Below are 20,402 nucleotides of genomic sequence, written 5' to 3'. Positions count from 1 at the left end.
GAACAACGTCCGGCTATCGATCGGCCACGGCACTCTGCAATGCGGCAACGTTCTCGCTCCGCTATCGAAAGATTTAGCCTGGTCCTCGCTGTCAAAATATTGTATCCATAGTCCAAGTGGATTGGTTGGGTAACTGGCACTGATCCCAACCGGGCTTTGTACAGCGGCCATAAACGAGCCATCGACGCATCTCTCCAACCCCCCCCCCCCCCCCCAGGAATTGCGAAAGCCTCCATTGCAAGTGCAATGTTCCAACAAGTTGAACGACCCCTCCGAGCTCCCCAGAAGAAATGTCGTTGCGTTCAACTTGCAGAACAATGGCGCCAAGGTACCCATAATTGCACCATCTGGGGCAAGCGCCCCCCTCCTTTCCAAGATCGTGGCCTTCGGGATTCCGATCGATGTCCCCGGATCCACGGGACCCCCCTTCAGAGGCGGGGGGGGGAGGGCGACGAGCACTCCGCTTGGCATACGTACGCGGGCCGTACCGCTCGTTGTCCGGCCCCGAAGCCCAGCTCTTGAAGCGACATTGGCTCAGATGACAAAAAGACGGACTCTTTGTTGGGTGAACTTAATTCAGGCCTGTTCTGCGAGGGACGTTGGACCGATGTGCGTACATGGATGCGAAGGGGGGCGGCGTATTTGACACGGCGCTGTCCGTCACAGATTCGACCGCGTGCGCGTGGTAATAGAGACGGACTGGATCCCCCTCCCCTGTTGTCCATGATTCTGTTCGTCGAACTTGGTAAGAATACCAGAAGGATGGAAGATTCCCCACGGAAAAAAAAAAAAAAAAAAAAAAAACCTTCCAAGTGCTGGCTTGCACGTGTGTCTCTGTGGCCGCAAATAGTCGGTATTCATCGACAAGAAAAGGAAAAGGAAGAAGAACAACGCAATGAGACAAGACGGCGACGACGAGCCTGATTTGGGATTGAGAAACCGTATCGGCCGCCATCTATTGCCCCCTTGCCTGCCTTCACCAACAAAACCTGATGTCCCATACACTTATCCACCGAGGCCTTGGCGAGAACGTAGCCAGACAGACAAGGATCAACGAAGCTTTCGCCGACATCCGCCGGGCAGTCTCGGCCACGACTTGCAACGCCCCCTGCCCACGGGCGGCACGATCCGTTCCCAAAAGAAGGCAGAGAGACGAAGGTACGAAAACGGGCCCAAGGAGATGCGTCGGGATTGACCACAGCAGGAGGATAAGCCGCGTGGCCCTGAACCCGCTCCATTGTGCCCCTCACACTATAAAGGCACCCGTTTTCGAGAGAGGTAAGACGCGGCTCGACCGGCTCTCAGCATCCCCCAAGACAACAATGCGCGAAAAGTCAAGACCGGACAAGTGTTTTCGTTCCGTCTTTGGAAAAAAACCTGGGACCCGCGTCGTCTCACACGTGGTGGTGGTGATTGTTACGCGTACCTCAACATGCAAGACTAAGTTGAACGGTGTAAGATAATGGCATGGCAGGGTCCCAACGTCAGGACCAATCTTGAACAGTCATCTTGAACGGAGCCCTGTTAGTCCATCAACCGTGGTTCAACGACCATGTTTCATACTATGCAGAAAAAACTACATCTCAGATGGATTTGTGCATTTGACACGAGTCAAGAGCAGTGGACGGACGCCCACCACGGTAGCCAAGGGAAAGAAAGTCAAATTGCAAAATGACATTCATTGATGGTCGCAATGAGGGATGTAGGGTCCCGTTGCCAATGAACTCCAAGCCTATGTATATATAATGCCGCGAAAAGGAGATGAGGAGTCGTAGCTAATCCGTCCCGGTAAGAAAATCAAAACAAAAAATAATCCCCGACTTTGACACACAATTGGATATCCATGACGTCCGTCTCATGATTTGCGCTAGTAGTGTCCTCGGCCACTTGACCAAGATATGCCATCCCTGTAAAATCCATACGCCAGAAAAACCCCGCTTTGGTTCATAATGCCTCCTTCTAGATCTACCACGTAGTATCGAGGCCTTGTGCGAGACCAACCTCACTCCCGGGGGAGGTGCAGCTAGGGGTTCGAGGTTCCTACGCCCCACCGGCCCGGGCTGCGAGAGGTTGTTTGTTCCGCCTTCCCAGCAGCGTGGCGCCATCAAGGCTGAGCTCGAAAGCACCCTTCTGCCTGTTGCGGTCCCTAACTTGCTGGCGAGCGGCAGCTGTAACAGCTGCCGAGTGCTGGCCGTAGCCCTTTTCGCCCGGGGCCGCTTGTCGCTCGCGCTCACGACCACGTTGTTGTTCTTGCTGATCTTTGATTTGAGCATTGCGCATGCTTTGCTCGAGCGCCTGCGTGTTTTGCGTCGGTTTGTGGACATACTCGGCCTCCTTGTTCTCGGCCATTTCCTCTTCATCCGATTCCTCGTTTAGATTGTTCAAGAAACGAGCAGGAACGCCGCCTTTGGTACCGACCTGCTTCCGACGCTTGGCCTCCTCTTCTTGTCTGTGTACGGCGTAGCCGACGTCGAACACCTCACGCAGGTTAACCGCACCAGGGGAGCGGAAGTCGTGGCGGCGATCGCCGTCGACGATTCTCGAAGCATCGAATGCGCGGAGCATATCCGGCTGCGACTTTTTCTCGTCGCGGGGCGTGGGGCCGGATCCCTTGACCCACGGGTGGGCCAAGAACTCGGTAATGGTGTAACGTTTGTCAGGATCCACAGTCAAGAGGTGGGAGATGAGGTCCTGGGCCGACTTGGAGATGTCGTCCCACCAAGGAGAAAGGAACGTGTATTGTCCCTTGGCGACTTTCTCCGTCAGAACCTCGATGCTCTCGTCGTAGAAGGGGGGGAAACCGCAAAGAAGTGTGTAGAGAACGCATCCCAGGGCCCACATATCAACCGACTTGGAGTATCGCTCATCTTTGACAATCTCAGGAGCTGTGTATCCGACCGTACCACATGGCGTCATGGTCTGGTTGTCCCAAACGATCTTGGAGAGTCCGAAGTCGGCAATCTTGATCTGACCGATGCCGCCTGCTCCAACGCCAGGAATAAACTCGCCCTCGTCGACCTTATCTTCATCGCCGGGCTGTCTGGGCTTGGGGTTCTTGGACGGGACGATGGGGATCGGGCTGAACAGGATGTTTTCCGGCTTGATGTCACTGGAAGGGAAGATTGTCAGCGAGTCGTTGGAGGAACGATGACGTCACGAAGTCTGACAACCAAGACTTGGTTCCAGACCGGGACATGCGAAAGAGAGTGATGGGGCACATCAAAGGATAGCGGACGTACCGATGAACAACACCTCTCTCCTCGTGCAGGTACTCCAGAGCCTGGGCAACCTGCACGATGACATGCCTTGAAAGCTCCTCGCTGAAGTAGGTGAGACGGACGATTTGGTGGAACAGCTCGCCACCGGGGGCCAGTTCAAGAATGATGTAGTAGTATTGCCGCGACTCGGAAAAGTCGATGAGCTTGATGATATTAGGATGGTCAAGTTGTCTCATGATCTGCACCTCTTTCAAGATGTTGGCTCTCTGTGATAGCGTCAGTAAGGTTGGCCAAAATGGTTAATGGAGGGCCATCCTCGAGAAAACAGTGACAATAGAGCAACATGAAAGTCGAAAAGTGAGGATGGCCCGACGAGAGAAGAGACAAATGAAATATTGAGAGTTTTCGCACCTCTGCAGCCTTGGGGACCTTCTTGAAGTCCGGGTGTAAATGCTTGTTTCCCTATGATTGCCGTTGTTGGTATGGGAACGGTTGAGAGGAAGAAGGCCAGAAACAAAACCAAATGCCGAAGAACAATGAAGAAATCATGGTCGCGGCCGTAACCACCCAATAGACAACTCACCTGCATACTGTTCATTTCATATTTCCGGACGACCTTGATGGCACACTCGCCGGGATGTTCACCAGTGGTATCACGCGCGCGATAGACGTTGCTGAAGGCACCGTCGCCCATCTTCTCAAGCAAGTCCCATCTCTCCAAGCCAGGGTATCTCGGGAATTTGCTCTTGCTTTCGTTCTCCTCAGCAATCAGCTTCGCAATGTGCGTGCTGTCGATATTCTTGCCAGCCTTGGATGTCTTTCGCTGGTTCGGCTCGGCGGCATGCGCGGCGACGTTGCCGGCCTGAGCAGCGCGGGCTTGGGCATCGCCGGCAACCGAGTATGCCTCGGGAATTGCCTGGACGGGGTTGGCAACAGGGTAGGCTGGCTCGGAAACGCCAACGTGGGCCTTCTGAGGAGGCGAGTGTTGCTGCTTAGGTGACTGCTCGTCGTTGTTGCTGACTCGGGCCTGCTTTCCTGGAGGCCAAGTATGTTAGCAAAACACAGAGAAGTGAGCAACTGAAAAAGGAGGCAGAGAGCTGGACGGCGCGAACGCGGCGGACTTTGGAATGGTTGGGGAAGGGTTAGGGAATAGTCGAAGGTTAGGGGCGGCGAGAAATCATGATGCCGTACCGTGTCGGATAAAGTTCTTAAGCTGCTGTATCGTCGACATGGTGATCGCCAGGGACGCTACGGGGAGCGACGAAATGTGAGGTTATTCGCGAGAGTGTATCTCTTGGTCCGAATCGCAAGTCGCAATCGGCGGTGGCTGATTCAGTCGGCGTGCCCCGGGGTGAGGGGAGGGGAAGGTTGCTTTTCTGTGATTGGTAATGCGGAGACGGCGAAGCACGAGTCGTGGGGGAATATGCTCTCGGGTGCGATTGGGATGCGCTGCAAGGCAACACTGGGCAACACTGGGCAAAGGTCGACGTAGCGATATGGTTTGTATGACGGAAAACAAGGTTGAAAGACTGCGTCGGGTGGACAAGAGAGAAATGCAAGGTTGTATTTCTTTGTGAAGTCGGGAGAGAGGGGGGATGTGGCGGCTGAAGGGGAGAAATTGTTGTGAGAAGGATGAATTTGTGGACTGCGGCGTACAGTGGTGATGTTGGCGGAGGGGCAACGTGGACTCGGATGACGGAAGTTGGAGGAACAGGGCCAACTGAAGATCGGGCGGGAAGGCGAGCCGCAGTAGGCAGGCAAGCAAGCAAGCAAGCAGTTGAGACTGGGGCAGCCTACAAAAAAAAAAACCCGACAACGCTAGGTACCAAAAGCAAGGAGGGGGGGAGGAATGGACCGGGGGTGTGGAAGGTTCAGGTCGACAGGGCCAGGCGAAGAATGGCAGGACGATGACGGCGTGTAGCAGTGCGCAGCGTAGCGTGCTCTGTGCGCGCAGGGACGTCCTTTTTCTCCCCGTCTGGCTATTATTTCCTCTAGTCAGTTGGGCTTCGCACTGGCAAGCGATGATGACAGAGGGGTGGGAATCAGTACAGAGTACGTGTAGGTAAAATGAGGCAGGCGTCAGGAGGCGAGGTGTGTGTGAGGCGAGGTATGAGGTGTGTGTACGATGTATGGTGTGTGTGGTTCGAACGTGTCGAAAGTTGCAGGTTGGACAGGTGCAGTAGTGTGATTCAAGAGATGCTGGTTAGTGTCTATCTGTAAGCCAGTAGTGATGGATGGCGATGGCGACAATGGATATGGAAGAATATGGAGATGGAGAGCCGAATGAACCTTGCCGGGAAATCGAGGGTGGAAGGGTGCAAGAAGCGGGAAGAGTGGGAAATGGAAAGTAGAGAGTGGAAGGGAGAGGAGAAGCACGGGAGGAAGTCGATGGGAACCAATTGCAAGTATCAAGTCACACAACTACTACAGTCTATAGCTAGGAAACCCGGGTGGGCGGCCCAAGCAGTCAATCAACCATCCATCATCAATGGCCGACAACGATGGTGCTGTATTTCAGGCGAGGATGAGAGGGGGCGAGAGTCAGGAAACCCCTCCTTTTTTTTTTTTTGTCCCCCTTTCCTCTCTGCTTTCCTTCCTCTCGGTTTTTCCCTTTCCTTTTTTTTTTGTCCTCCTTCCTCGTCCCTTCCTTGTTCCTCCCTCACACTTACGCCCCAAAGTGGGGCATTTTGTCGACACTGCGACGGCTGACTGGCTGCAGCGGACCTCCTCTTGGCACATCTCCCGATGTTGAACGAAGGCGGGGCAGACACGAAGACGTCCTGACTGAGCGTATCCCAACCCCTGCCTTCCCTATCCGTTGGTCTATTCGTACCTACTAACCCCCAGTGACTTACCTACTCGTAGGTGCCTTGGTAGTGTAGTATATCTTGCCCTTACTGAGAATGAAGCGCGGAATGTAGAGCTGAGGTACTTAACTGCAATTTACCTTGCTCCTTACCCGGCTGCATATCTGGGTAGGTGCTCCTCACATCGTGTACATCGCATGTACCCAAGTGAGTAACTTTTCATCCTTCCATCATGGCTCCCTTCTCCTTTCCTTCTCTGGCTTCAAGGTCTCTGACCATGATGTTTGCAGCCAGCCCCATCGTTTCAAGTCGTCGTTTTCATCAAAAGCCGCCGCCGCGCCCATCGCTCAACCCCGGACCCGTTCGGCATGCGACAGATCCAAGATTGGGCACGGTTCAACAGGGTAGATGGCTACATTGCACCAGGACCAAGCAAGGGTGGAGGGGTAGAGCAGCAAGGGGGAGGGGAGCCCGCGGGAATCAAACGCAGCAGCAGCAGCAGCCTGCATTCCACCACCACCACCACCATCATCATCACAATCATCGTACTGCCGCACCTCGCCGCTGTACACGACCAAGTCGTCAAGGTCCGGCGACAGCTATTGGAAACTAATGACATAAGGACCGCCTGTTGTCATCGGTCTGATGTGCCAGGTTGAGACTGTGTTTTTGCCATGGATGCCGCTACCATCATGCCAAGGAAGCGACGCTCGGGGGCATTTGTGGCGCCAATCGTCGGGCTTTTGCTTTTTGGGTCTCGGGGTTGATCATGCACTACACGACATGTATGGTGATGCCCGAAGGAGTCGACTCCCGAGAAAGAGCAAAACACAATTTCTCCCATTCTCATCACTGCTCTCTGTACGGATACTGTTATTTGCAGCTCGGAGCATTCGTACCTGGAAGGAAAAAACAGGGAGCCACGACCAGGGCTCGGCTGCTTCCCAAGCTCATTCAGGATCGGAGCGTGTTCCACTCGTTTGGATGGCGGGGCTCTCCATCATGACGTCTGTCGCTTCGTCATACCCGCTGTGCGGCAGGGATGACGCTGCTGGTGTCAGGGGTATTATTGGAGGATACTTGTGGAGACTTTGCTTTTGTCTGAGGCCTCAGGAAGCAATAGCGCAGCCTACCGGCCAGGGCTCATGATTCATGCCTCTCTCTCTTCTGCCCATGCATCCACTATCCATCATTCACCCACGATCCATCACCCACCACCCATCTCATCTTTCGCCGAAATGCCTTCTTCGCTCACATTCGCGGCCAAAATATCCATACCCTATCGTCAACCTTGTCAGCTTAGTTACTCTACACTGCCTACTCATATTAGTATAGCTTCGTCTCAACCAATCATGTTGTCTTCTATTCCTCGCTACTTGCCGAAACAGAAACACCCCCCCGCCGCGAACCACAAGCTGCGATGTGCAAGCCACACACGCCACCTTCATTTAACTGACGACGCCCGATGCGTCTGCGTCGCGTCTATCTGACTGCATCGATTCTTGACGGTGTCCTCAGCCATCATCCATGAGCATGCGCAAATATGCCTGCTACTTGCGAATAGTACGCCTGTCATTGCATCCCGAACATCACCTACTCGACACGATATCCCCGGCCGAGTCTGGATGACTAACACTTAAGGTCCCCCCTGCCCTCTCGCTCTCTCTCATCCCCTTTGCATGCGACTGACAGCCCGCCCCAGTCATGACCTCATATTCCGCTGCCCAAGACCAGGTCAGCTTCCCTTATCAATATCATCACTGTTAGCCTGGGTACGTTGCATTCCAGCACTCGTCCAAGCCCAGTCCAATGCACTTAAACAAGACAAATTCATTTGCGCTTGCGGCCTTCCGCTTGCGAACGAGAACTCTAAAGCCCAGGGGTGGCTTATCGACTGGTCTAGACCCTGCTTCCGCACAGGTCACCCTCTTCCGTCATTCTCCCTCGACCCCTCCCAGGAGTGTCCCAGTCCTCCCGTCTAGCACAAACAGTAACAGGATTCCTACATCCTAGGACCCTTTCTGCAGCACCAGCCACGCCGCAAAGTTACATCCCTCTTCCGCTGCCGGCGCTACCAGCCACACCTCTGAATGCATCTCGTCTCGCCTCTCCAATCGTCCAACGCCGTCCCGCTGCGAGACATGGTCCGGGAATGCTATGCTACGCACCGCACACTCAAGCACTCTCGCAATTCACAGCCCCGCGGTCCTTTGACCGAACCCATATTGCGACTCACATCCATGTTGTCCGAGTTGGTACATCGTTCCTCACAGACTCCAGTCTCTCATGCTGGACTCATTCTTGGGCTGCCTTGCTTAGCCAATACAGGTGACAAGCAACGTGCAAGACACTATTGAACGTACTACGATCAGAATGCATCGCGAGCGGCGTACCATCGGCCCGCCGTAACGCCATCCCGATATGATCGTCCTACTGAGGAAACGGTCCCCAATTGAACATTGATATAACCAACATAACCATGCCGATGGTAGTGCTGCAACTATAGGCGCGCCGACTCACCAGAAGTTTGGGCGAGATGCAAAACAAGTCTTGACGTCATTCCGCCGTTTGTGTAGCTTGTCTTCGGTTTCCCGTGCGTTGCCGCAGGGTGGTGGGCGGCCTGTCCAAGGCTCAAAAAGGCACGTGGATTGTCATCATGGCTTCGCCCTCATTGGCCAAGGCCACTTTCGACAGCGTCAGTTCTCGCTTTTCAGACGGAGTTGGGCATTAATCAGCGAGAATACGGCGGCGCTTGTTTCTCTGCGACGCGGCCTAGTCTATCCTGACGTCGTGAGATCGCCCTTGCCTCCGAGTCCTTTGCCCCTTTGAGACCGTTGCAGCTTGTTTGCCATGTTGGAAACCGTTTTCCCTGCCCGACCTGGGCCGCGTCGGATCACGTTACCATTCCGTTTCCACATTTGCGATGCAGCAATGTCCACAATGAAGTCATTGTAGCCAGGACCGGCCTGGCCCATCTTGATTTTCCCCGGGAAACGCACCTCCCTGCTGGGATCCCGGGCCAGAGCCGCCCGTTACCTATCCAACTGGCTCTCGACAACGTTAGTCCAAACTTCCCGCGGACGATAGATTGGCCTTGATGATAGGCAAGGCAATGTAATTTCTCATGACCTGAGCCAGGGTTGGCCAACGGTCGCTCTGGAACAAGACTTCCGGGAAGCTTTCCCCTCCAAACAGTGTGTTGTCCCTGGGCCTGCCAATCGCCTGTTTTGTCTACAACTTATTGAAGATCAAGCGTGGTTGGGCTGCATGGTCTTTTCGAGCTGTTCCACAGTTTAGTGTCCATTACTTGGGTTGGATACCCAAAGGCCCGATCAAGACTTAGAGTAGGGTAAGCGTGACGTCGATGGCATAACGCCGGTATCACAGAGCTCCTTTCGATTATCCCGGTGAAGGTCATCCACCAAGCAGCGATATTGAGCAACATCACCAATTGCTTTTGACCGGGCTCCGTCATACTAGATAGGTGCCATGTCCTCGATAAACAGAAGGGGGAAGAGATCAGGAGCTATTCCAATGTCTTCAGAAAAGAGCGCCAAGGGGGCGAATCAGGTGATCTCATGGTGAAATCACAAGAGTAATCACTGATCTGCAGCCAAAACGTCACCCGGGCGTGCTTGCACCACACACCTTGATCCTCAGACAGTAAATCCATCACTTAGCGTCTCGCCATGCGGTCATATCTTTACTCCTCCTGGCTCAACATGCTTCTATGAACGGTTGTCAGTTTTTGGGACGCTATGGCGGATCTCCGGTCTCGTTACAAACTGAGCAACAACTGGCCGGTCACTTTGCCTTTTCCCCCATGGGGCACCGGGCATTGTTGATTTTAGAAAAGGCGTGAAACGCCGTTCAATTGAGGGGCTCGGGTTGGCTCGTGTCTTGACGGTTGTCTGTTTTGATATCCATGTTCCGCTGCCGTCTGTCCTTCGACGTGCGGACGTGAGTCGAGCCTTTCCCTGGGATGGTAGCCTTGCTGTGGCCTACAGGACCCAGTTCCGTTTGCTTCCAATCCCGTGAACTGATGTTGCGTTCGATCTACAGGAACGCAAATTTGTCTACCTCTGGGAACGGTTCGTGTAGTTTCCCCTCTATCTGGGGCTATGGCGTAGTGCTTGTGTGACGGAACGACTGTTAGTGCTTGGTGGCTCGTGTCAACGGCGTTGTTCGAACCCTGCGATAGTTGGATCCATATCATACAATCCCACAGGTCTCTTCTCAAGGACTGGTAGCCATGTCTGATTGAAGATGACGCAGAGCAGAACACTTTTCTGATGAGTCCCGTGTCGGGTGTAACAGGCCGGTGATTTGTACCTTCGGCATCCTCTACGCTCTCAATCTCACGGACGGAAATCGATGGCGGCTGCTCCTCACCAGCGGGATTCGAGGATAGTAGATCTGCTCCTGAACGATCGATTGCAAGAACCAGTCCGTAGCAGAGACCTCTTTGCCGCAGTCGATTGAAGACGCTGATACACCTACCGTAGAATCGAACTGGATCTAGCAGTCGAGACCAGTTACACGTTACAAAAAGAAGAGAAAACAGCAGTAGATAGGCCAGCACTAGTATTGTACTCTTGTCGCAGTTGATAGGCAATCATTTTAAACAATTGCCAAAGTGTTAGCATTTGAAAACACGCGGTCTCTAGCTTTGTGGAAAACGGAAGTGCTCCTGTGTTCTGGCAGGCACTGCGATTCATATCTATTCATTAACTCTGATATAGATAACTAAGGCTAGTAGTGTAAGGGGTTGAATTTGTTTTATTCTCTTCTGCTCAGGGACGACCTGGCACCTATTCAGTCATTCCACACATGCAGGAGCCACTTTTAGAGCTCAAAGTAACTGCTCTCGAGGATCTCCCTGACATTCAATCGATACGCAGGGTCCGGATGGAGGACCTCGACAAGGAACTGAATGTCTTCGCCGGAAACACCCTTCTCAACCATGCTGTTCGCCCACATGTAAGCCTCATCTGATCGAGGCGGCGGTAGCAAGGCTCGGCATTTCTTGTCGTGTGCGTAGAATGGCACCGAGTGCAGATCGAAATCCACCGACAGTCTGTCGCGAACTGCCTGTGTCTTTTCTTCCAGTGTTCCCTTGGTGACGTTGTCGTACAGGCCTGGAGACTCAAAGTTGACGGCGGCCTGGAGCAACTGGGCCAGCTGGGCAGTGACTGGTGTCAGCAGAAAGCAATGGTGGGCGAAGACGATGCACTTACGATGACGATGCACTTACGATGACCCCCCACGACCAGATGTCCGCACTCTGGTCCCATGGTTTCCCGAAATGGACTTCGGGGGCTTCGGTAGGTGAGAGATGTGATCTCCTTGTCGGAAGGTAGGCTGACTATGGGAATCGTTAGACACAGTCTACAGGCCAACAAGAAAAAACCCCGTGCTAGAGCCCAAGTCCATGAGCCGGACGATGATTTCGTGAACGTTGGGATTGGGGTTCGCGGCATCGAACCCCCCAACGCCCACATTCTCCATTTTTAAGTCTAAATGATCACCGTGTCAGCAAATGCTCCCATTTTATCATGCGAACTGATAGCAACAGACCACTAAAGACCATGCGTTTGGCATGGACCGCGCCGATACCCAGGAGGATTCCCCTCATAATCCACTTGATCTCCCGCTTGGTCAACCGACGCGTGTTGCGGGCCTCCCATAAAGTCATGGGCATCGGCTCAAGGATCATCAGGGGACCGGCCACTCAGAGCTAGGGACGAAGTCGACGAGCTCTCGGATCGTGGGCGCTTTGACATAGAGCTTCTGCATGTCGAGTTCGTGTTGGAATGCCGGCCATTCGCGGGACTTGTCATCGCCGTCGGAGGGTCCTTTTGCGATGTACTGGCTCGTTTCGCGAGATGCGTCGACCGCATACCAGACGTTGTTGCGAGAATCGGACCCCAATGGGCGTACCAAGCGGTATGTGAGGCCACGTTCACCGCGGAAGGCATCTCCAGCAGATAGCATGCTGTATTGGCATCAGTGAGAACGGCACAACGGGATGACCCCTTTGGTGGTCCTGCCATGAGATAATATCGAGCAAAGGGGCAGGCAGCGGATCGTATGATGAACGGCATAGCGAATGAAATGGCTGCTGCAAAAAGGTTGTGACGAACAACAGGAAAATGGGTGTGCTCGCGTGGCGTATCAACGGATGGGCTGAGTGGGGCTAAGGGGGAAGGGAGAGGGAGAGGGCAGTATACGCATCTGCTAACTTTGGATCAAACGACCCTGTCCAAGGCGCTTACCGGCAGGACAACGAACACTCCATATCCTGGACCCTCTCTACGGAGTAGCAGTCATGTCTCGTCGATATCGTAGGCGTGCGAAATTCCCCCTTTGCCCAATAACCACCTCCTGAATTTGGTGTAAGCTACAAATATCCTCCACCACCCTTGGGAACCACAAACTGACTCAGTATGGCCCATACAGCTCGGATATCTGTTCTTTGGGCCACCTCACCGCCTCTAAAAGCGCCGGGCACCCTGCCAGCTGCTGGTCGACAGCGGCCATCAGCCTCGCCGACCAGCCGCGGAGGTACCAGTACGTCGGCTCCATCGCGCGCAGCAGGATGGCAAAGTGCGACAGGAGAACCATGGCGTAGGGGTTCATGGAATGGATGTCGGCCATGACGGCGTCTGATATCACGTACGGCCAAAAGACGGCCATTCCGACCTCGAGGTTGGTACCGGCGTGCGCCATCAGGCGGACGGATTTCTCGAGCTCCCGAACGGCGGTGGCGTACCCGCTGCGCATGCCGTCGGGGAGCGTCCCCTCGAAGAAGGCGGAGAGGCGGCGCAGGGCGTCAAAGGTGTCTCTCGGCAGCGGGGAGTGGCGGAGAGATGGGTTTCTGAGCAGTTGTCAGTAATTGACAGAAACGTGTTGGAACTGTTGTTGCGGAACATACTGGTACTGGGGATCGCCCGGATCAATGTCCCAGATACCGTGGGCCATGGGGCCGAGTCTCGTTCGTTTAAGTCCGCCATGGTAGGGCTCGAGGATGGCCCTTATGCCCCGCACGAAGACGAAGAGAGCCGTGATGTCCGGCAAGAGCTCGGCGTCGTGATCAGTGCTCTTGCGCACGGGGTGGAAGGAAACGTGGAGCAAAGTGATGGAGGCGAAGCAGAAGACGGGCTCCCAGTTGCTGTCGTCCAGTGTGTGCAGCACGGCGCGAAACCCCTCGAGGCCTGCGGTCTGATGGGATGTCGCCAGGTCGAGATACCTGTCTCGCTCGGGGGGGAGGAGGTACGCCTTGTGCAATGCGGCGATGGCGAGGATGCCGTGCATCACAAAGGGGCACTCGTACCCGATTTCGGGAATGTCGACGCGCCAGATGTGCTGCATCTCGGGCCTAGACGACATGGTGTTGGCGGTGTGTAGGGAGTAGTGGTGCATCAGCTCCAGACCGTGGCCCCAGAGCTCGATGGTCGGCGCTTGCGGGACGGCTCGGCTGCGATGGAAAACCACATCGAGAAAATGATTTGGCGCTTCCGGGCTCTGACCGCTGGCCGACGGCGTGTGAGACGAGCGTTGGGGAGTAGCGCTGGATGACACGTCGCCCGAGGAGGACGACAGACTGCACGGGATACCGTGCCTGGTGCAGTTGAAGCAGGAGGGATAGGCTTCATCGCACTGACACGCGGTCCGTCAGTGATAGTTCTTCCACGCCGCACCGGGCCGGGGGAAGAGAAGTAGGGGTATAGTCGAGTGCCGTCAGACCAGCGAACGCGGACCCCCGATGCCCCCACCCGCGTGTTCGGCGCGCGCAAGCGAAGTACGGCGGGTGGCACTCGGTTACTCACTTTGACTTTCCTCCGCTTGCAGTCTCGGCAGCCGGTGCGAGACTTAGTATGGGAGCGACGAGTTGCCATTGGATGAGCCGCGGGATGTGGAGGGAGTTGTTCGTCCAAGGTTTCGGTTTGAAAATCTCCGTTAACACAGATCTCGGTGGATAATTTGACAAGGGCGTCTAATTGAGTCTGTTTGGAGCGAATCGGGTTCGAGCGAGAGAGAGGATGAGGGAGAGAGCACGGAGTACGAACACGCGGGTAAGGTCTCATAAAAAAGGGGACGAAAGCTGAGCGCGAAAGAAGGGGATGGGCCGAGTCAAACCAAGCATAGCCTCGCATTCATCGTATGGGACAATCATCCCGAGCGTTAAATCGTCGAAGAAAAATGAAGCCTTGAAGCGTTGAGGCGGAGGCTACGGAGCCGCCCCGATACGAGACGGAAAGCGAATACTCGCAATTGCGGGGCTCTTCTTTCCTGGCTAGAGCGGGACCGTTCGGCGCTTGGCATATGTGACCCACCGGGCCCCTATCACGCTATGGAGATACGTACTGACAGGAAGGTACGTACCGCAGCCGGAAAGAGACGCCAAGTCGTACACCAGCGATTCTGATTGGGCCACCGAGCCTCTGATACGGGAATACGTGTGGGAGCCGCCATCCTTCCCAAAATTCCCCTGGAGACGAACGAATACTCGGGACGCAGGGGAAGGCGCAGTCATACTCGGGTTCCAGGCAGCGGGCGGCGCCAAAAAAAAAAAACATCGAGACTTGCCATTTGTTAGCAAGAATGGGCATGTTTGGGGCAGCGGAGCGGGTTGCAGGGCTCCAATCTGATTCCCGAATCTTCCCCCCTTGCGCGATGCACCGCCCACACACGTGGACTGCGTTGGGGGTTAGCTCGTTGCCATCAAAGACGGTAGGCCTGTAGGACTGAAAAGGACTTAAGCATAACGTGGCCCTCTACCTTGAGGCTAGAATCTCCTCGTCTTCATCCCTCCATCCAAGTACCGACCAAACGAATACCCCCGGAGCCGGAAAAGAGACGGTAGCATAGGCCTTCATTTAGCTGTGCTTCGATTCGCCAACGACGTGGACACCGCTTGTGCCCGACCTCCCGGTATTGACAGCCACTCGTTTGTTCTTTCGTTAGAATAGTAACCGAAAAGATGGCGCGACCGTGTAACCCCGACTATGTCAACGCCGACTGGTCTTTCTACCGATTCGAGCCGTCGACGGCAGCGGCGATTTTCTTCTGCATCGTCTACATAATCACTACCGGGATTCACGCCGTCCAGATGGTCAGGACCAAGACGTGGTATATGACGGCGTTTGTCATTGGTGGCGTGTGTAAGTTTGAAAATGCAACTCAGGGTCGACACTCGAACACGATTGACTGACGGCGGTTGATGGTATAGGCGAGTTCGTCGGATATGCCAGCCGGGCGAAGAACACCATGGAAGACCCCGGATGCTGGACCCTCCTCCCGTACATCATTCAGAATGTCCTGCTGCTCGTCGCCCCGGCGCTGATGGCGGCCTCCATCTACATGATCCTCGGCCGCATCATCGAGCTGACGGATGGAGAGAGCCACGCTCTGATCAAGAGACGCTGGCTGACGAAGGTCTTTGTTACCGGCGACGTCTTGTCTCTGTTGTTGCAATCGAGCGGTATGTAGAATATCTCGTATCCGTCCACCTTTCCTATTCCCCCCCCCAACGTTGCTGACGAAATACATCCAGGTGGTGGCATGATGGCAGCCGCCGGCGAAGGCAACAACATGATGGAGATTGGCGAGAACGTTATCATTGTCGGCCTCTTCGTTCAGCTCACCGTTTTCGGATTCTTCATTGTGACGGCGGCACTCTTCCACCGGCGCATGAAGCTGGTGCCGACGGCCAAGTCCCACCAGCCGGATATCCGATGGCGCTACTACCTCCTGACGCTCTACGTTACCAGCGTCCTGATCTGGGTCCGGAGCGTCTTCCGCGTCATCGAGTACCTCGAGGGCAACAAGGGCCACCTCATGACCAACGAAGCGTACGTGTACGTCTTTGACGCGACGCTCATGTTCCTCGTCATGGTGTGGATGAACTGGTTCCACCCGAGCGAGATCGGCCTGCTGCTGCGCGGCGAGCGGCCCATCAAGAACGGCCTCGAGCTCGTCATGATTGGGAGGAAGTTTGGAAAGGTGCAGAACGAGAGCAGCAGCATGAGTGCGTAGAAGAAGATCGCGCAAGGGTTCGAGACTCGGTGTTGATTCAAGTGGACGAGACCACTAGCGACGGTCTGATATTTTTGGGTCATGTTTGGATGATAAGAGAAGAGCGGCAAGGCCAAGGAATTTTGGTTGGGGAACCTTTCACTTGTCAGGGCATCAAACATTAGTTTCTGGGATATTTGGTATCATTGGTATGGAGGCAGTAGGTTTCTCTCGTGGTGTAGCATCACGATCGAGATTAGTAACGTGTCAGATTAAGGATGAAAAGAAGCATAGTATCGGCTTCTTCCAGTATTATCTGACGTTCATCGGGTTTTTTCTTAGTTTTTTGTATGATGTTAAGGATTTATAGAAGAATGTTGTGAACGGCTGCTCTGAGTCCGGGCTTTCGTTAGAGGGAAGGATTCAACTCTGTGTCGGTGCCTTATCGTTATCCTTATCGAGACAAAAACCGATAAGAACCAACAGCTTTACTTTTTGCTTTAGCGAGGTGGAGCACGGGCCAGGGGCCGCCTCCGCCGTGGGGCGTGGGATCTGCAGGGTGACAAGGCGCCCTTGGGGGGGGGGGGAGAGGGGTCTGAGGGCAGGCACACCTAACCGTCGATATGGAACCCCCCCCCCCGCATCAGCTCACTGACAGTGACAGGTGGGAGAGCTTCAGCAGGTCCAGGCAGATAGAGACCGACCTGACCTACCTAGGCATCTACTTGCCTACCTATCTTACCTACCTAGATAAGGCACGTAGGTGCCCAGGCATCTCTGATTTGGTCATCCGTCTCTCAACCAAGAACCCGTTGGGGCCCGGATTCCATTCTTTCATCAAAATCCATCAACCAGAGGCTCTGGTTGCATCCCTTTTTCTTGCCTCTCTCCCCATTCCCATTTCCCATCCCCGGCCGTAACGTAAACCCGGATCAGGCGACGCTTCCATCGACCGTTTCCGCGTCACCTTTGCCTCGCCGCATCGGGAGCTACCTACTTGACTATTCGTCGCCGCCCACAGCTACGCTTCGACACTTCATCGCCAGCAAACATCGCAGTTTTCCTTGGTCCGACTGTCCAGGTATCCTCTTTAAACTAGGCTAGGAGGACGCGAGGTACTGTATTTTGTGCTGTTGCTCCTGGACGTCGTGTTATCCCCCCTCCTGGTCAGCAGGATCTGACATATTCTCTCGCAGGAAAGAAGAGGAATTTCGGACCGAGTCCCATATTCGAAGTCCATCTTTCTAGCTTCTCATCTCGACAAACGTCCCCTTGTCCCATGCAGCGGCCACAGAGCAACGACGAAGACAACATGGCAGTAGGCCAGGGCCCCGCCAAACTCGACCTCGACGACTGGGAGGAGGTCACTGATAACTTCTCTGTCATGTCGCTGTCGTCATCCGACGACGAAGAAGACGTCGCTCCTACCGCATCGTCCTCGACGGCGCCATGCGGCGCTCCTCCCAGCTACACCAAGACCGGAGCGAACAAGATACCTAGTAGCCTTCCCCGGCCCGACCGAACACAATCCGCATCGTCAGAGGTCGTAGGCGAAACCTGTACCCCGCGTGATGAAGCCCGGTCATCCACTTCGGTCGGCACTGGACAGGCCCCTGACCGTGTATACAAGCCCTTGGCTCGTCCTCATACCATGGTAAACGGCTATGTCCTTCCAACCGAAAAGATTGCGAAGGCTGTCAGCGCAAGCCAAGAGGCATCCACAAACGCTGGAGGGTCTCGTGAGTACACCACTGCTGCCGCTGTAAGCCCTCAAGAATGCAATTCAAAGCGTCTCGAATGGTTCGGAAGACCCTTGCGACACCAATCCTCTTCACTCCCTGTGCCCCCTATTCCAAATGAAGGGATCCGGGACAGCTGCGAGTCCGCATACGATGTCGAAGCCGAGGAGGACATGTTTTGGATGCGTCGTCGCCTAACCAGGGCCCGCAGTTTCCAGGATGATGAAGACTCGTTGAGCAAACCTGAGGGCACGCTGGGGGAGACTCTCGATCTAGACGACTCCTCGATGGATCCTGTCTTCATCAGCCAGGCACTCGAGTCAATGGACGAATACATCACGGATACTCTCAAGCTCACCGACACGCTGCTTGCTGGCCTCAATAAGTGTCTTGGTATCACCAGCAGCTGCCACGCCCTGTTGGCGCAGATCACCGAGCTCCGCCCCATCCTTGCCGAGTATGCAGCCCAGTGGGAGAAACCTCTTGGGGCGAAAGACATACCGCTCGACCCTAGCCTGTCTTTGTGGTTGTCGTCCCTGCGGACCATCTTCAGGAAGTTGCGGAGGCAGAGCAAACTTTGGCGAGCCCTTGCCAACACTGAGAAGGGCAAGAAGGTCCGATCAGCATTGGTCAAGTTGGACGATGCGCTGGACAAGCACATGAAGCAGATGAACGACTTCTTGCCTATAATTCAGGTGTAAGTATCCGGTCATTCCTCTGGGTATACTGTTTCCAGGAGCAAACCAATGCTAACGCATAAGAAGCGACTTCAGCGACTATCGGACCCAGAACATGCCTTTCCCAACCGAGGATATGGACGAGGCACACAGGTCCCCTAAGCTTTCAGGCAACATTCCACCTCGGCCCACTGACCGCCTCTCCCAAGTTCGGAATGCCATGTACCGGTTGAAGGACCAGCTGCAGAAGACGGTGGAGGTTCTGGCAATCAGCCAGAACTTCCTCCCCGCGGCTGCGTCGGGGAGCGCTTCCGATACTGTGCGACGCTTGGGGTCTACCTTCAATGCCGTGTCTCTCGCCCTGACTAACAACGGCTCCGAGTGGCTTGAAAGCGACCTCGGCCGCGCCCAAATCGGGCTGCTCTCCCACGCCGAGTTCAGCAATCTGGACCCCAAGACTCTCGACGGATTCAGGGTACGTCTCCTGCAGATCTGCAACTTGGTATCCAATCCTACGGACCATTGTCAGTGGAGCGACGAGATGGTGCGCGACCACTACGTGTACATGCTTGTCGAGCAGCAGCAGCTCGACGCTCTGGCCAGTATTGCCTCCGTCTTGGAGGAGCTGATGATGCCTAAGCATCTGAAGACCAGGACGGAATTCGACGACTTCATGAAGGACATGTAGCCCTCCAAAGAGGAATAGATGACAGGAGACAACAGAACTGGCGTGCGAAAAACGAAGAGGGAATAAAGGAGCGTGGAACCCGGAACGCCACAGGAAATGGTTTGGGAAATTGTCAGCTAGCGTTATGTGCGGCGGCGACGTCTGGTTCGCACGTCTCGACACTTTGCCTTTCGTGTAATGATATCCGAGCGATAGTGCTTTTTTTTAGTTTGCAAATTTGGTTCCGCCATCAACTAGGCATCTTGGGATTGACCGGTAGGGTGCTTTAACCTACGAGAACATTGGTAGCAAAGCTCATAACTGGACTACATCATGTCCAAATAGTGGTGGTCATCACGAAGTGGCGAAGTCGAGTGAAAAGCGGTTCAAAACTCGATGCCCCCTCCTGCATCCCATTGTTCAATCCCCCACGGTCTGATCTGGTGTGTGTCCCTTTATACGGACCCAGCCAGCTGCGGCCGTCTGAATTTCCACCACCCTGCACTGCCTGCAGACATTGGCCAAAAGTCCTTTCCTTCCCATGCCGCCCTCTGCGCGCCGCCCACACACGCTGCAAGGCTTCTGGGGTATGTACCTAGTAATAAGCGGAGGCTGGGGCTGGGGCTGGGGCTGGGCCTGAACCGGCCGCCAGTCTGGGCGCTTCACACATCACGCAGCACGCAGCATGCACACTGCAGACGATTCAGGCTTCGGTGTTCCCCTTTGTGGCGTCGGCGCGTGGGTTGCATGCTTGGGTGAGTGGGTGGGTGTGGGATCGCGTCGCTGGAGATCTCCGGCGCAGATGTCCGGGAGCCAGGCCCCAGTGTCGGTGCGGGCTTTTGTCAGCATAGTTGATGTAGTGATACATCCGGGAGGCATTTCGTCCACGAGAGCCTGTGCTGACGGCGTTGAGCTCCGTGTTGGCTTCGGAATGTCTCAGGGAGCTTACGGGCTTTTTGCTGCTCTCATCGGGCCTCTCGTTAGACGAGTTTGGCGTCTACCAATGTAAGGGATCCCGTCCAAGTTTTGGACTCACGAATTTTGTTGTGTAGACTCCCTCACCGGGGATTCATGCGAGGTGTCTCGGATTAACAAGCGGACACTGATGACAGCATCGGTGGTTGATAGTAGAACTGCTTCCCGCACTTGACGGGCTGAGAGACGCAAATTGTCACTCGCACGTCTTCGAGCTGATCCTGACGGCCTGACGGCGGTGAGCCTTGGTCATTGGGACCAGCACTCTTCCACATGTGCACTTACACCCTCATCTCTCGCTT

The 20,402-nt window shown here is 54.8% G+C and overlaps 8 protein-coding genes across 8 annotated transcripts; 3 read left to right on the top strand and 5 right to left on the bottom strand.

The window, feature by feature from the left end:
• Nucleotides 1-430: 430 nt before the first annotated feature.
• Nucleotides 431-5,670, bottom strand: CDEST_12072 (Putative serine/threonine-protein kinase, active). Its single transcript, XM_062928228.1, has 5 exons — nt 4,410-5,670; nt 3,802-4,253; nt 3,630-3,680; nt 3,240-3,484; nt 431-3,109 (listed from the first exon to the last, which is right to left on the bottom strand). Exons 1-5 carry the CDS (start codon nt 4,447-4,449, stop codon nt 2,041-2,043), a joined length of 1,857 nt encoding a protein of 618 aa, XP_062784279.1. The 5' UTR covers nt 4,450-5,670; the 3' UTR covers nt 431-2,040.
• Nucleotides 5,671-5,856: 186 nt separating this feature from the next.
• On the top strand, nt 5,857-6,684 carry CDEST_12071 (uncharacterized protein; the record flags this gene model as incomplete). Its single annotated transcript, XM_062928227.1, has 2 exons — nt 5,857-6,232; nt 6,320-6,684. Exons 1-2 carry the CDS (start codon nt 6,223-6,225, stop codon nt 6,682-6,684), a joined length of 375 nt encoding a protein of 124 aa, XP_062784278.1. The 5' UTR covers nt 5,857-6,222.
• Nucleotides 6,685-10,760: 4,076 nt separating this feature from the next.
• CDEST_12070 (uncharacterized protein) lies at nt 10,761-11,370 on the bottom strand. The gene is made up of 2 exons (XM_062928226.1): nt 11,263-11,370; nt 10,761-11,206 (listed from the first exon to the last, which is right to left on the bottom strand). Exons 1-2 carry the CDS (start codon nt 11,317-11,319, stop codon nt 10,871-10,873), a joined length of 393 nt encoding a protein of 130 aa, XP_062784277.1. The 5' UTR covers nt 11,320-11,370; the 3' UTR covers nt 10,761-10,870.
• A 1-nt stretch (nt 11,371) lies between these two features.
• Nucleotides 11,372-11,729, bottom strand: CDEST_12069 (Putative protein kinase). Its single transcript, XM_062928225.1, has 2 exons — nt 11,603-11,729; nt 11,372-11,541 (listed from the first exon to the last, which is right to left on the bottom strand). Exons 1-2 carry the CDS (start codon nt 11,724-11,726, stop codon nt 11,414-11,416), a joined length of 252 nt encoding a protein of 83 aa, XP_062784276.1. The 5' UTR covers nt 11,727-11,729; the 3' UTR covers nt 11,372-11,413.
• A 1-nt stretch (nt 11,730) lies between these two features.
• On the bottom strand, nt 11,731-12,057 carry CDEST_12068 (uncharacterized protein). Its single transcript, XM_062928224.1, has one exon. It carries the CDS (start codon nt 12,017-12,019, stop codon nt 11,741-11,743), a length of 279 nt encoding a protein of 92 aa, XP_062784275.1. The 5' UTR covers nt 12,020-12,057; the 3' UTR covers nt 11,731-11,740.
• Nucleotides 12,058-12,061: 4 nt separating this feature from the next.
• On the bottom strand, nt 12,062-14,228 carry CDEST_12067 (Putative zn(2)Cys(6) fungal-type DNA-binding domain, fungal transcription factor). The gene is made up of 3 exons (XM_062928223.1): nt 13,726-14,228; nt 12,960-13,684; nt 12,062-12,902 (listed from the first exon to the last, which is right to left on the bottom strand). Exons 1-3 carry the CDS (start codon nt 14,179-14,181, stop codon nt 12,467-12,469), a joined length of 1,617 nt encoding a protein of 538 aa, XP_062784274.1. The 5' UTR covers nt 14,182-14,228; the 3' UTR covers nt 12,062-12,466.
• Nucleotides 14,229-14,817: 589 nt separating this feature from the next.
• On the top strand, nt 14,818-16,522 carry CDEST_12066 (Putative RTA-like protein). Its single transcript, XM_062928222.1, has 3 exons — nt 14,818-15,189; nt 15,258-15,509; nt 15,582-16,522. Exons 1-3 carry the CDS (start codon nt 15,009-15,011, stop codon nt 16,061-16,063), a joined length of 915 nt encoding a protein of 304 aa, XP_062784273.1. The 5' UTR covers nt 14,818-15,008; the 3' UTR covers nt 16,064-16,522.
• Nucleotides 16,523-16,735: 213 nt separating this feature from the next.
• On the top strand, nt 16,736-19,400 carry CDEST_12065 (uncharacterized protein). Its single transcript, XM_062928221.1, has 3 exons — nt 16,736-17,157; nt 17,239-18,478; nt 18,546-19,400. Exons 2-3 carry the CDS (start codon nt 17,322-17,324, stop codon nt 19,144-19,146), a joined length of 1,758 nt encoding a protein of 585 aa, XP_062784272.1. The 5' UTR covers nt 16,736-17,157; nt 17,239-17,321; the 3' UTR covers nt 19,147-19,400.
• Nucleotides 19,401-20,402: the final 1,002 nt, after the last annotated feature.

This window comes from Colletotrichum destructivum, chromosome 8, assembly GCF_034447905.1.
Source record: "Colletotrichum destructivum chromosome 8, complete sequence".
NCBI lineage: Eukaryota > Fungi > Ascomycota > Sordariomycetes > Glomerellales > Glomerellaceae > Colletotrichum > Colletotrichum destructivum.
The sequence above is the reverse complement of the archived record's forward strand: the minus strand, read 5'-3'. Positions and strand labels throughout refer to the sequence as shown.

What these genes read in the sequence shown, in the direction of transcription:
- CDEST_12067 (XM_062928223.1), bottom strand. Translation starts at nt 14,181, where the DNA reads ATGCGAGGCTATGCTTGGTTTGACTCGGCCCATCCCCTTCTTTCGCGC. An exon ending in ACTTCTCTTCCCCCGGCCCG is followed by an intron (nt 13,685 to 13,725) that starts GTGCGGCGTGGA and finishes ACCGCGTGTCAG; the next exon opens with TGCGATGAAGCCTATCCCTC. An exon ending in CCGGGCGATCCCCAGTACCA is followed by an intron (nt 12,903 to 12,959) that starts GTATGTTCCGCA and finishes ACAACTGCTCAG; the next exon opens with AAACCCATCTCTCCGCCACT.
- CDEST_12066 (XM_062928222.1), top strand. Translation starts at nt 15,009, where the DNA reads ATGGCGCGACCGTGTAACCCCGACTATGTCAACGCCGACTGGTCTTTC. An exon ending in GTTTGTCATTGGTGGCGTGT is followed by an intron (nt 15,190 to 15,257) that starts GTAAGTTTGAAA and finishes TTGATGGTATAG; the next exon opens with GCGAGTTCGTCGGATATGCC. An exon ending in TCTGTTGTTGCAATCGAGCG is followed by an intron (nt 15,510 to 15,581) that starts GTATGTAGAATA and finishes AAATACATCCAG; the next exon opens with GTGGTGGCATGATGGCAGCC.
- CDEST_12065 (XM_062928221.1), top strand. Translation starts at nt 17,322, where the DNA reads ATGCAGCGGCCACAGAGCAACGACGAAGACAACATGGCAGTAGGCCAG. An exon ending in TTCTTGCCTATAATTCAGGT is followed by an intron (nt 18,479 to 18,545) that starts GTAAGTATCCGG and finishes ACGCATAAGAAG; the next exon opens with CGACTTCAGCGACTATCGGA.
- CDEST_12069 (XM_062928225.1), bottom strand. Translation starts at nt 11,726, where the DNA reads ATGCCCATGACTTTATGGGAGGCCCGCAACACGCGTCGGTTGACCAAG. An exon ending in CAAACGCATGGTCTTTAGTG is followed by an intron (nt 11,542 to 11,602) that starts GTCTGTTGCTAT and finishes GTGATCATTTAG; the next exon opens with ACTTAAAAATGGAGAATGTG.
- CDEST_12068 (XM_062928224.1), bottom strand. Translation starts at nt 12,019, where the DNA reads ATGCTATCTGCTGGAGATGCCTTCCGCGGTGAACGTGGCCTCACATAC.
- CDEST_12072 (XM_062928228.1), bottom strand. Translation starts at nt 4,449, where the DNA reads ATGTCGACGATACAGCAGCTTAAGAACTTTATCCGACACG. An exon ending in TAAGAACTTTATCCGACACG is followed by an intron (nt 4,254 to 4,409) that starts GTACGGCATCAT and finishes CTTGGCCTCCAG; the next exon opens with GAAAGCAGGCCCGAGTCAGC. An exon ending in ATGAAATGAACAGTATGCAG is followed by an intron (nt 3,681 to 3,801) that starts GTGAGTTGTCTA and finishes CGGCAATCATAG; the next exon opens with GGAAACAAGCATTTACACCC.
- CDEST_12070 (XM_062928226.1), bottom strand. Translation starts at nt 11,319, where the DNA reads ATGGGACCAGAGTGCGGACATCTGGTCGTGGGGGGTCATCGTAAGTGC. An exon ending in ATCGTAAGTGCATCGTCATC is followed by an intron (nt 11,207 to 11,262) that starts GTAAGTGCATCG and finishes GTCACTGCCCAG; the next exon opens with CTGGCCCAGTTGCTCCAGGC.